Source organism: Cnephaeus nilssonii, assembly GCF_951640355.1.
Source record: "Cnephaeus nilssonii genome assembly, chromosome: X".
In the NCBI taxonomy this organism is placed as follows: domain Eukaryota; kingdom Metazoa; phylum Chordata; class Mammalia; order Chiroptera; family Vespertilionidae; genus Cnephaeus; species Cnephaeus nilssonii.
The window spans coordinates 89,228,560-89,243,235 of record NC_137071.1 but is presented as its reverse complement, the minus strand read 5'-3'; the positions used below and the strand labels follow the sequence as shown (position 1 = coordinate 89,243,235).

Below are 14,676 nucleotides of genomic sequence, written 5' to 3'. Positions count from 1 at the left end.
TTCTCAGATACTGGGGTCAGAACTTCAACATATGAGGGGACATAATTCAACCTGTAACACATACATTGCCAAGATTGAAGGGAAATTGGCATGCTCATACACTGATAATGGGAGTGTGAATTGCTTAACCTTTTAGAATGGCAATTTGTTCATATGTATTAAATTTTTAAAAATGTGTCTACTTTCTGAAATAGCAATCTTGATATTCTGTCTCTATCCTAGGCAGATAATTACACAGGAATAAAATGCTATATGGAACAAAGGTCTACACAGTGTTGATTATAGCATTAAGTCACATAAAATAATAGTAGATAATTTGCTAAATTGAGTATGATTCACATATATGAGGTCATTAAAAATGAAAATATTATTTTACTGAATTTAACAATGAAATGCTATACTTCCCAGTGATAGCAACACTTATCACATCATTGTCAAGAATATTGTGACATTGAAGGAAGGCTTTTTATTTCTCTTTTTAAAATTTAAAGTAATTAAAACAAATAATAATAATGTATGTCCAGTATAATTATTAAAATATTTCTATTTATAACTAACAAGAAATAACAAGTATTGGTGAGGATGTGGAGAAAAGGAAACCCTTCTTAACTGTTGGTGGGAATATAAATTGGTGCAGCCACTATGTAAAACAATATGGGAGTTCCTCCCAAAATTAAAAGTAGAATGACCACGTGATGCAGCAATCCTACTTCTGGATATTTAGCCAAAGAAAACAAAAACACTAACTCGAAAAAATATATGCACTCCTAAGTTCACTGAATCATTATTTACAATAGCCAAGATATGGAAGCAAAGTAAGTATCCATGGGTAGACGAATGGTGAAGAAGATGTGGTACATATACACAATGAAATGTTATTTAGCCATAAAGAGAAGAAAATATTTCCATTTTTGATATAATGAATGGACATTGGGGGCATTATATTAAGTATAATAAATTATACAGAGAAAGACAAATATTGTATAATCTCACTTATATGTGGAATCTAAAACAAAACACACACACAAAAAAAAAAACAACAAAAACAAGCTCACAGATACAAAGATTATTTGTTGTAAGAGATAGGGGTGTGTGTGTGGGGGGGTGTAGGGGGGGTTACAGTTACTAGTATGTGGTACAGATTATAAAAATTCTTGTTAAATAAAATAAATACCTGTACTAGAGCGGATTATATCTGTCCCAACAACATGGCCCAGCAGATCATACTGATTCAGGCGAGAGCCATCCTGTGCTACTTCCACAGATTTGTTCTTCCCAAGAGTCCAAGAATAAACCACTTCAGCTTTTGTATAGGCATCTAAGGCATAAAAGGGTTAAGAAGGAGAAGTTGAACGGAAAGGAAAATGGTTATATTTTATATTAAACTTGCATGAGTTTAAAATACCATTTACATCCCAAAAGAGTTCTGGGTAGGTGTTCTCTCTTCAACTGAAGTACATGTATCCATCCATCTAATAAACAATCATTGTATAACCACTATAGTTTATGCTGAGAACATAGAAATGAACCTAAAGTTGTCTCTTCCTTCAATTACCCACAGTTTTTTTGCATTGCCAATAAATTGTTAACTTTTTCCTTCTCTTGGAGTGTAAAGAGTGGGGATAAGGGGAATAATAGATAAAATATTATCTAATGCAGTTGTCATGGATTGAGATGCTTACAGAAGCTAGAGAGGTACCTTAAATTATTGTAAATCAGGCTAGTTGTAAGAAAAAGTAACTGCCACAAAATGTAACAAATTTTCTTTAATTAATTATAGGGTGACCATATGAGATAAAGTTAAAAAAAATCACACTAGGAATACTTTAAATTTTAATGAAATGAAAATTTTCAAATGACATAACAATAATTAATTACTATTTTTTAAACTTATTACTATTATGATTTGAAAAACACAAACCTGCCATCTTTTTTCTGCACCAAGGTGTTAATGATAGGTCTTGTATTTAGAATTCCAATGGCAAGTAAAGAATTTACTACAGATTAGTTTTAACAAGGGTGTGGGTAAGGGAAATGAGATGGGAATGAAGGGCAATGCTATTTAATTTTAGCCAGTATATTAAAGGAAGAGACTTGTTTTCTTTCCAGACATGGATTAAATCTCTGCACAGTAGATTTTATATTTTGGATGAACACCTTGCCCTAACTCTAGCACCTGGGCTCATAAAGGGAAGTTGACCACCATACTGTTCACCCATTTCATCCAAGGTTTGGGCTGGTATTATGTCCATAATACACTCTATTTAAATGTTTTACTACAAAACAAATAATTCCTAGTGAGTTTTCCAATGAACAAATATAAACTCTGTGTCCATACAAAACCTTGCAACTTGGATATACATTTCATAACAGTCTGATATTAACCTTTACACACACTAATTGTGATCTGTTTATAGTACACTTCTTAGGACTTTATCAGTATACCCAAGTAAACCATTTCCTGATTTTCTTGTAATGGGCAACATGCCAAAAAGTTCTTCATTCACATCAAAATTCTCATTGAAATCATGAAAAATTATACATAACTCTATGGTATTTTTATATTTGTGCTCTCATAAACTACAAAAGAAAATACCATAAGAAATCTAAATTTTCCACATAGTATGCCCTGTTTGGTCTCAGTAATTTCTTCAAACCACTGACAAAAATACTTCTAATTCAACATACAATTTCATCTGTGATTAATAGATATTTTATAAATCTAGCATTTATAAAATATTTTAATGCCTAGGAAGGTTTGTTGCTTAATGCTTAACTGCATTTCCCAGTAGCAACACTTAGTGTATGCATTCAAACACAAAACTTATTGGACTTTCAGGTTCAATAAACAAATAAGCAGTAAACACATAAAAAAATCTGGAATTTTATGTGACATTCCCCAAATTTCAAATCTTGACAAATAATTTCAAAAGTTATAAACACTGTATATATCAAGTAAATCACATTTGCAAACCACCAATGTACAACCTCTGGTCTAGAGACTTTCTCCTATAGACGGCTATGGTCTTCTGTGATTCATCCATGGAAACAAAGCATCAGCTGCTGCCTATGGGGTATTGAGGGGTCTCATCTAGAATTGTAGATCTTCAAATTAGTGACAGCAAGAAGAAATGGAAATGTTCTCAGGACTCATCTCACAACCTTACCCCAAATCTATTCTAAGACTATTAAGTGAGGACTATACCAGGGGTATTAGTGAAATGTGATTTCATGTCTTCTGATTTTCCTCAGTGCCTTCTATCTTTAGTATATACTAGAGGCCCGGTGCATGAAATTCATGCATGGGGGGGTGTCCTTCAGCCCAGCCTGCACCCTCTCCAATATGGAACTCCTCAGGGTATGTCGACTATGGGATCAGGCTTAAACCAGTAGTCAAACATCCCTGTCACAATCCAGCACCAATGGCTCCTAACCACTCACCTGCCTGCCTGCCTAATGCCCCCAATTGCCCTCCCCTGCTGGCCTGGTCACCCCCAACTGCTCTCCCCTGCCAGCCTGATAGTCTCTAACCCCCTGCCAGTCTGATCTCGCCCTAACTGCTCTCCCTTGCCAGCCTTATTGCCTCTGCCACAGCCCCCACCACCATGGCTTTGTCCGGAAGGAAGTTGGACATCAGGAAGATGGCCTGTCAACCTGATCTTATTAGCATATTAGCCTTTTATTAGTATAGATGTTTTGGGTTCCACTACTTAAGAGAATCATCTATGTATGTCTTCTTATCTTTGCTGTGTAGGTGATTGTAACTCCCTATGTTTAAAGGACAATGCAGTGTTCTGCCCCATATACTCAAGAGTTTAAAAATATAAAAACTAGAACATGTTTTTTGAGGGAAAGGGTAGAATATGGAATATATTTTCTACCACTAAGAAAGAAAAGCAATTTCTTGCTGGGTCTCTTAACTTAAGCTGAGTACCTTGAGCAGAAACTCCTGAATATTAGCTCCAAAATCCAACCATTTCTTAGTATAGATTTGACAATAAATATCCTAGTATAGATTTGACAGTAAATTGAAATTTCAATGGGCCCAGAGTGGCAACTTGTTTCATACAAAAAGCAATGGATTAATTTATTTGGAAAAATATATGGTTACAGAGTAATTATGGAGGAAAAATATTATCTTCTCATGTGGTGGAGGTCAAAGCAGGAAAGGCATAAAATAATAGTGAAAGAGAAAAGAGAGAGAAATAAATTTAAAAAAATTGAAAACTATTTGATTGTCTGTTCATAGTCTGACCCTGTACTGCTAAACAAAGGTTAATAAAGCACAGTAACTACCAACAGGGTGCCCACAATCTATTGGTAGAGAAAGAGAGCTTACAATGGTCATAGTATAAGCCTGAACATGAAAACTATGCACATTAGTGGAACAAAAACAAGTGTTAAATGAAACCAGAGGATGGCGCTATTGGTTCTGCTCCAAGTGCAATATTAAATAAGCCAGTCAGAGAAAGATAAATATCACATGGTCTCACTCATTTGTGGAATATAATGAACAACATAAACTGCTGAACAAAAACAGATCCAAAGAGAAGCATCGATCAGACAGTCAAACCTCAGAGGGAAGGTAGGGGAGGGCAGAGGTAAGTGGGAGAGACCTACCAAAGGACTTGCATGCATGCCTATAAGCCTAAACAATGGACACAGACACCAGGGGGGTGAGGGCATGAGTGGGGGGCTGGGGGCAATAGGGGGAGAAGGACACATATGTAACACCTTAATCAATAAAGAAAATAAAAAAAAATAAAGAACAATTCATAAAGTAGCCTTGGACCTGGCTGGTGTTGCTCAGTGGTTAAAGTGTCAGCCTACACACTGTAGGGTGCAGGTGCTATTCAGGTTCAATCTGGCCATCATCAGGGGTCCTTGCGGAAGACAATCAATCGGTGTGAGACACCTCTCTCTCTCTCTCTCTCTCTCTCTCTCTCTCTCTCTCTCTCTCCCTCCCTCCCTCCCTCCCTCCTTCTCTTCCACTCTCTCTAAAAATCAATGGAAAAATACTTAGAAGATGAGGCCACCTTTTGTATGTGAGAGGATATTCCTAGCAAAAGAACAACACAGCAAAGGCAAAAAACATATTGAAATTATGGAATATTAGGGAATTCATGACATCCCTGGACTTAGAGGCTAGAGAAGAGCTAATGTCGTATTATACCATGTCCTAATTTCCCACACTAAGAAATAAAGATTTTAGTCCATAGACTGTAAGTTATTGTGGACCTGACTAAAGTAGCAAGATGATATATCCAGATTTATGCTTTGGAAGGCTCCCTCTAGCTGCAGTTTGGATTACTAGTTGGAAAAAGTGAAACTGTAGCCAAAAGGTCACCACAATGCTTGGAGTGAGTGACTCTTAGGGTATAATATATAGTAGTAGACAGTGGGTTGAATTGAGTGGAACAAAGAGGACATTTCAAAGATAAAGCAGATTATAACTGATGGTTAAGGAAAGGAGGACGTTTAAGGAAATATCCTAGATGCTTCTGAAATTATAGCTTTTGCCAGTAGGTAGATAATAATGGAATTCATTCACCCACCAGGGAACAGAACTCTTTCCCTTCAGGCTTTCTCTTTCTTCTCTCCTTCCTCCATGCCCCTTTGGATTCCTTTAGCACCTCAGCTTTCCTCTCATAGAGTCTTACCTCTTATTCTCAGTTCTAATCTTTGTATTTTCATGGAGGAGCAAAGGTAGAGTGGGGGGAGATGAATACTGCAGAAAGGATATCTACCAAACTATAAAAACTACTGCATTCCCAGAATGGCTCCCTCAATATACAGTATATTGTATGGACTATGATGACACAAGCATGTCATCGCTTTTGTTGTTTTGCCAAATGTCTCCTTCTGTTACTTGAGCCTTGGTATGTGTCAGGCTTTAGGAAAATGGGAAGTAAAAAACAATCCTGCCACAATAGCACCAATAAAAGAGCATTTCTTTTGAACTCATATTGTCATAGAGTTTGCTCGTTTGCTTGCTTATTTGATTCAGCCAGTTACTCATTCAACAAATATTAAGACATTATTTTACCTAGTTAAGGTTCATAAGTCATAAGACATTTGAGGTCACATCCCTTCATTGAGCTTATATTCTACTGGGGAAAGACAGAAAATAAATAAATAAATAAACAAACAAACAAATAAATAAATAAATAAATAAATAAAATATCATACAGTAATATGTGCTATCAAAAAAACAAAACAGTTTATAGGGTAGGGAGGGGTTTCATTAAGCACAGTGATCAGAGAAGACCTCTTTGAGGGCGTAGCTTTTAAGCTGAAACATGAAAAAGGAAAACGACGCAGAGTTTGATGGAGAACATTTCAGGTAAAAAAAAAAAAAGCAGCAAGTGCAAAGGTTTCTAAGTGGGAAAGATCCTGCAGAGTTGTAGGAACGGGCAGAATGTCAATGTAAAGGAGAGAGACAGATATGAGGTTGAAGAGATAAATAACAGCCAACACCAAGACAGGGACCACAAAAGAAGGTTTTATAGAAAAAATAATACATTTAATTTAGGCATGTTCAATAAAAATACAATAGTTTTATTAACCTAACAACTACTGCCTAAGGTTGGCATACATATGCAACCAAATGGAAACAGACACTGTATAGGTTTATAACTAATACATTTCTAATTCTCAGGACTTTAAATTATCCAAAATGACATGACAATGCTATAGGCACTAGTTACTGGCAAAGTAGAACAAATTTTTGGATTTCAAGCATGTACTATATATTTTTTGCTTCTATTAAGGTGATCATGTGTGTTTTGTCCTTTATTATGTTAATACTAGAGGCCCAGTGCACGAAATTCGTGCATGGGGGCAGGGGGGTATCCCTCAGCCCAGCCTACACCCTCTCCAATCTGGGACCCCTCAAGGTATGTCCAACTGGGATCGGGCCTAAACGGGCAGTCGGACATCCCTCTCACAATCCAGGACTGCTGGCTCCCAACTGCTCACCTGCCTGCCTTCCTGATTGCCCCTAACCACTTCTGCCTGCCAGCCTGATCACCCCCTAACCACTCCCCTGCCAGCCTGATTGATGCCTAACTGCTCCCCTGCCAGCCTGTTTGCCCCCAACTTCCCTCCTCTGCCGGCCTGGTCACCCCTAACTGCCCTCCCCTGCAGGGTTGATCACCTCCAACTGCCCTCCCTTGCAGGCCTGGTGCCTCCCAACTGCCCTCCCCTGCTGGTCATCTTGTGGTGGCCATCTTGTGTCCACATGGGGGCAGGATCTTTGACCGCATGGGGGCATCCATATTGTGTGTTGGAGTGATGGTCAATCTGCATATTACTCTTTTATTAGATAGGATAGAGGCCTGGTGCATGGGTGGGGGCCAGCTGGTTTGCCCTGTAGGGTGTCCCGGATCAGGGTGGGGGTTCCCTTGGGGCATGGGACGGCCTGAGTGAGGGGCCTGTGGTGGTTTGCAGGCCAGCCACGCCCCCTGGCAACCCAAGCGGAGGCCCTGGTATCTGGAATTTATTTACTTTCTACAATTGAAACTTTGTAGCCTGGAGTGGAGCCAAGCCTCCTGCTCGCTCTGTGGCTGGCAGCCGTTTCTGTTGGGGTTTGTGTATATCTTCTATAATTGAAACTTTGTAGCCTTAAGCGGAGGCCTGGGGCGGCCAGGGTGTGTGGAAAGCGGGGGGGCAACCCTAGCCTCCTTCTATCTCCAGCTCCGTGGCTGCCGCCATTTCTGTTTGGATTTGTTTACCTTCTATAACTGAAACTTTGTAGCCTTGAGTGGAGGCTTAGGCCGGGAAGGGCAGGTGGAAAGCTTGGCTTCATCTGTTGCCTGGGAAACCCAAGCCTCCCTCCTGCTCTCTGTGGCTGTAGCTATCTTGGTTGGATTTATTTGCATACTCGCTCTGATTGGCTGGTGGGTGTGGCTGGTGGGCGTGGCTTGTGCATGTAGCAGAGTGGTGGTTAATTTGCTCTTTTATTAGGTAGGATGGTGTATATCCTTCACTGATTTTGGGGGAAAGGTTTTCAGTTAGCAATAATTACACCTCGGATAAACTCATTGGCTAACATACTGCCACTGTGCAGAGCTATATTCACTGATTTGGGGATGTTAAGCCAAGTTTATATTCCTGGGATAAATTCCACTTAAAGATAGTGTATAATCTATATAATAAAAGCCTAAGTGACTGTTATGGTGAAACAACTGAAACGACTGGTCACTATGATGCGCACTGACCACCAGGGGGCAGATGCTCAATGCAGAAGCTGCCCCCTCGTGGTCAGTGCACTCCCACAGGGGGAGCACTGCTCAGCCAGAAGCCAGACTCATGGCTGGCAAGCACAGTGACAGTGGTGGGAACCTCTCCCACCTCTGTGGAAGCACTAAGAAGCAGCAAGCCGAGCAGTAAGGAGTGAGCAGGCAGGTGGTAAGGAGCAAGGGGTCCTGGACTGCGTGAGGGTGCAGGCCAGGATGAGGGACACTCCCCACTTGCCCAGTGCATAAATTTCGTGCACCAAGCCTCTAGTCCATTTATAAGTCGCTAGATTCAGTTTGCTAGGATTTTGTTGAAGAGCTTGTGTCTAAATAGGGATATTTGTCTGTGGTTTTCTTGTAGACTTTGGTTTTTGTATCTGAGTAATACTGACCTGGTTGAATGAGTTAAGAAAGGTTACTTCCTCTTCTATAGTTTTCATTAATTCTCCTTCAAATGTTTGATAGAATTCAATGGTGAAGCCATATGCGCCTGGGATTTTCTTTGTGGGAAGTTATTAAATTACTAATTTAGGTATATTAAAATTTTAGTAGCTTGTGTGTTTCCAGGAATTTTTCCATTTCTTCTGGACTATTTAATTTGTGAGTGCTCAGGGTATTTCTGTATAATCCTGTTTATTAATGTAAGGCAATAGTGATGTCACCTTTTCATGATTTTAGTAATTTGATCCTTCTCTCTCTTTGTTCCCTTGGTCTGTCTAGCTAAAGGTCTGTCAGTTCTTTTTTAATCTTTTCAAAGAACTAACTTTATTTATATTCTTTAATTTTCTTTAATGTTTTTTTCTATTCTCTATTTCATTTAATTTCACTCCAATATTTATTATCTTCTTCCTTCTTGTTTTGGGTTTGGCTTGTTCTTGATTTTAGATTTTTTTACTTACTTTTAATATATACTTTACAATAATAAATTTCCCTCTAAACACTGCTTTAAACTGATACATTCCATAAATTTTGATATGTTGTGCATCATTTTCATTTATTGCAAAATATTTTCTAATTTCTCTTGTTATTTCATCTTTGATCTATTGTTTACTTAGGGATAAACTTGTTTGTGAATTCTCCAAATTCCCTTCTATTAATTGTTTTCTAATTTCATTCAATTTACGTCAGATAACACACTCTGCATGGTTTCAGTATTTTCAAACTTATTTAGTCTTGTTTAATAGTCTAGCCCAGAAAATGTTCCATGTCCACTTAAAAATAATGTTTTTTGGTAGACTGCAGTATAAATGTTGGATCTAGTTGGTTTGTAGTGTTGTCTTCTCTTTCTATGATGATGTTAGGTCTAATTGTTTTATTTAAAATGGAATATTGAAATATTCAGTTATTATTGTTGAATTATCTATTTCTCCTTTCAATTCTATCAGTTTCACTTCATGTATTTTGGGGTTATATGGTTAGGTGAATATATATATATCTTTATAACAGTTATATCTTCCTGATAGATTGACCCTTTTATCATTGAAAAAAATCCTCGCCCTAACCGGTTTGGCTCAGTGGATAGAACGTAGGCCTGCAGACTGAAGGGTCCCAGGTTTGACTTCAGTCAAGGGTATGTGCCTTGGTTGCAGGCACATCCCCAGTAGGGGGTGTGCAGGAGACAGCTGATCGATCGATGTTTCTCTCTCATCAATGTTTCTTTTATATATATATATATATAAATGCATTACAATGCAATACATATATATATATATATATATATATATATATATATATATATATATATGTATTATTGATTTTTTACAGAGAGGAAGGGGGAGGGGTAGAGAGCTAGAAACATCGATGAGAGTGAAACATCAATCAGCTGCCTCCTGCACACTCCCTACTGGTATGTGCCCACAACTAAGGTACATGTCCTTGACCTGAATTGAACCTGGGACTCTTGAGTACGCAGTCCAACGCTCTATCCACTGAGACAAACCCGCCAGGGCTCTCATCAATGTTTCTAACTCTCTATCTCTCTCCCTTCCTCTCTGTAAAAAAATTAATAAAGTATATTTTTTAAAAATCCTCAAAGCATCTGGAGAGTGTGGAAGAAGAGGATGAGAACAGGGTTCCCTGGTCTTACTAAGAATCAGGTTATTTTTGTTTGGTTGCTTTGGTTTGGTTTGGTTTTTTTAAGCAATCCTCAGATTGTTGTGAACCTTTGGTTAGAGTTTGGAGAAAATTTATTTTGGCAATTTATGGAGGAATGTATTTTCAGAAGTCCTTACTCCACCATTCCAGAATTGCTTTCCATTAGAGTTTATTTAAGGTTAATTTTAACTGCACACTTTAAGAATTTAAATCACTCTCTCCTTCTTGATGCACTTTGTCTTCCAAGGCAACATGTTCTCTTAAGTTTCCTCATAATTCACCTGTCCTGTCCTTCAATATACTGAGTTATTCTCTTCTCTGTAGCCTCTAAATATTGTAGTGACTTTGGAAACAGTCCTTGATATTCTTATCTATATACAATATTTCCTATTGATCTCCAGGTTATGGCTTTAAATATCACCTATATGGATGATGCTTAAATTAAATCTCTAGTCCAGATAGCTTTTCCAAAACATCACACTTACATCCTATATCATCAGCATCCAGAAGTACTTTTTGTGTCCCTTATCAAGTACAACCCCCAGCAAGGGTAACCAGCATCCTGACTATTGTTTCTATGTGGAAATTCTTTCCTGGAATTTACCAGGAAATTTATATATTGTCCTGAATATCAAATACTGAGAAAAGTAGTTGATAAATCAGCAAAATGGAAAATGCATTACAATTTTACTATAAGAATTAAGTCTTAATAATAGACATAGAGACATTACTGATTTGAAGGAATCTACTAATGTCAAATAAAAAGCAAAACCAGGAAATGATGGCACATTGAGTTGAAAATTTTGAAATTTCCAGGGATCAGTACAGAAGTACATATTGATCTGATCAGTTGATTTTGCTTATTATAAGTGTGCATTTGTGGCCCTGTATGTTGCTAATGGTGAGCTATTCTTACAAATTATATATTAATAAGCCTATATGCATACAATATATAAACCCTGTGATTGCTCTTTCAGGAAATAAGTTTGAGAAGCAAAATAAACCTCAAACTGGCAATTTTGACCTTTGATTTGGTATAGTGCTACTTACTTTGCTAAGAGATCCAAACACATGAAGATTAGCTGGTGTTTTTCAGTTTTTTCAGGGTTTGAATATATTCTAAATTACTGATCTTTTAAATACTTTTAAACATACTCTCTTATTTATTTAAAAATGTGAATCAAGTTACTTGTCACTACTTTTGCCACTATCACTCTAATCTGAGCCATTATCAGCTCTCATCTGAAATATTAATAACCTATAACCGGATGCCCTGCTTCTCTCTTTCCCAGAGCATCCATAATGATTTTTTACAACATAAGCCAGATAATATAATTATTTTGTTCAAAATATTCCAATCATTCCCCATCTTCCCTCAAAATAAAATTAAAAGCCCTTTAATGTCCTACAAGACTCTAGATGACCTGGCCTGCTCTTTGATTTAATCTTCTCCTAGTGCTTTCTCCCTTGCTCACTCTAGCCACACTGGCCACTTTGATGCTCTCAGAAAAAATCATTCACTTTTCTGATAATGGTCTTGCCCTTCCCTGATTGTTCTCTCCACCCGAGCACAACTGCCTCAGATAGCTGTGTTAACACTTTTTCCTTCTTAAAATTTCCACTCGTCACTTTTTCAAAGAGGCATATGTTGATAACCCTATTTTAAATTTCAATGGCAACACCTATCGTCCACCTATACATGACTTATCCCCATTATTCTGTAGTAATTTCATGTCTTCAATTGTGCTTCTCACTTTACAACATACTTTATACTTTACTTTTTATCCATTGTTTATTTTATCTTTCATCATCACTCTCCTCTATAATATAAGCTCCACAAGGGCAGGGTTTTTGTTTTATTCATGGAAGCATTCCAAGTTCCTAGAATAGAGCTTGAAACACAATCTGTAAATATTTGACAATGATTGAAAAAAATATGTCAAACATAATTATTTGGGTCTTTTCAAATGCTCTGTCTATTTCAAAATACAGAGCTAAATCTAATTTAGACATGATCAACACAGACGTTGATATATTGCTTTGATGACTCACATAAAACTTACTCTGAAATTGAGAGTAAGAAACTCACTCAAATTCTTTTCAATTTTTATTTCTCTGATTTATTTTAAAATGGGTTGTGTAGCTACTAATTTTTCTGTCATATTTACAGCTACCAGCAAGGGCAATACTGTAAAAATGAGAAAATCTCCAGAGTTTCTTCCTGTTTACCATTTACTATAGAGAATTGGATAGATGTATATGAGGGTACAGGTAGAATAGGCATTTCAAAAATATAATAACATTCTATTTGAGGAATCTATACAAGCTCTGTCTTCTGGACAATTTAAGAAACAGATGTTAATATTTCAATCTAATGACATGAAATTAGTCTAAATAAGGTTTGCTTTGTAGAACGAAAATTCTATTCAAGACTGTCTCCTTCTCCTGATCAGTTAATACTACTCAACCCCACTTTCCCTTCCCTGTTTTCATACCAGCCTGGATTAAAAGCCTCAGCTTTAGAAATTACTAGGGGCACAGAATATTGAATATTCAATTTCTTTTGAAAAAAGACTCAGGCAAACAGAAAGAGAGAAAATACATACAGCTTCCAAACTTCAGTGGGCAGGCATGCACATCCATGGGAAAATCTTCCAAATGCATGGGACACTCGGCATGAATTGTTAACCTAAAAGTAAGGAGAACAGAAAATGAAGTCAAGCTAAACTGAATGGTATTAAACATAAAGCTGAGTTCCAATTATTATCAATAGAGTGCTCCTAAGAATAACTGGATTTTGTTGGTTTAGGTTCACGGAGATCCACATCTTTATGAACACAAAGAATGGAGTAAATGAAGCAGATAGCCTCTCACAGCACCATTCAGTATTTAGATTTTTTTATTAGATCTGAATCCCACCTTACCACCTTTAGTAAAACAAATATAACTTATGCCCTAGCTGAGCTCCTTTAACTACTACCCCCATCCAAAGAAACCTTAAAACAGCAGGTTCTGATTCATTTATTTTTTAATAATTTCTAAAGTAATTCTCCTCAGTAGGCTATCACGCAAGTTAACCAATTTAAAATTTTCACTGGAGAGGAGAGATGTGTAGAAAGATTATTCTGATAATGAACAGGCACAAAAGATGGCTCTGCTGCTCACAGCAACTACTATAGCTTTGCTAAAGGAGATGGCTCTTGGAGAACAGATGCATACACGCATACACACACACACACACACACACACACACACACACACACACACACACACAGCAACTGGCCAGAAAAATGCAAAGGTGATGAAAGACATCCAAAACCTTAGAAATCAAGTCTGAAGAGCTCATGGTTTCTTAACAGCGACAACATATGGGAGAGACTGTGCATGGATTCCTCAATGGAAAACTGGATGGGGTACGATTTGCCATGCCCTATACTCATTCCCCTTCTTTAATATGTTCAAATAATCTATTCCAAGGTTTCCTTTCCAATTTCTTTCAAAATTTTTGAACCTTAACTTTCCTTGACATAGATCAGGGGTGGTAACCTTTTTTCTGCCAAGGGATATTTAGATATTTATAATATCATTTTCAGTCCATACAAAATTATCAACTTAAAAATTAGCCTGCTTTATTTGGTCAAACATTTAATTAACTCACGCCTAATGCCTTGGCAGGGCCAGATAATTATTTATCGGGCCTTATATAGCCATCAGGCCAGACATTCCCCACCCCTGGCCTAGACAGTAGCCTACTACATAGAAATGGGACCCACAAGCAAAAATTTAGAGTTATTTGTGACCTAGATTTGTTGAGCTGTTTCTAGATATCCTATATAAATCCTGCTTATATTGGATTCAATCCCTATCATGCTCTTCGAGTTGTAAATTGCCAACTGGTAAGCACCTCCAATCCTGGCTAATTGTTAAAACTGGATGAATATGTGACACCTCACAAATGATCAGCATAGCAACACTAGATATTGCTCAAAGCAGGTTGGCTAAAGCAAGCATGCTTAGATGTGTATTAGCAAGACCCTTACCTAGGCCAGTAGGCAGCAAGCAAGTGTGTGCCCTTCAACAAATAGTTACCCATCTTTTATTTTCAGTTTCCCTATCTAAGCAATAGAGGTTGGAACTAGATAGCAAATGTCCTCGCAGCTCTAACTAATCCCTTAGATATTTACAAAATTTCCCATATGTCCTGGAGAAAACTTCAATTCTCAAGTTAGTCTATATCTCACTGATCCACTCTTTGTTTTTAAGTATTAAAGGAGGTTTTATGCCTCAAAGAGTTTGATATAAGAGAAATGTATTTCACTGAGAAACCTGCTCCTTGTGTTGGACA

At 37.4% G+C, this 14,676-nt stretch overlaps 1 protein-coding gene across 2 annotated transcripts in view; it reads right to left on the bottom strand.

The window, feature by feature from the left end:
* Window positions 1-14,676, bottom strand: part of GABRA3 (gamma-aminobutyric acid type A receptor subunit alpha3) — a gene marked incomplete at both ends in the record, with an annotated part of 224,130 nt that overhangs the window by 73,018 nt on the left and 136,436 nt on the right. For both annotated transcript variants that reach the window (XM_079765018.1, XM_079765017.1), the window contains 2 exons: window positions 1,175-1,318; window positions 12,938-13,020. In XM_079765018.1, coding sequence (XP_079621144.1) covers window positions 1,175-1,318; window positions 12,938-13,020 — 227 coding nt within the window. The remainder of the gene's footprint in view (window positions 1-1,174; window positions 1,319-12,937; window positions 13,021-14,676) is intronic.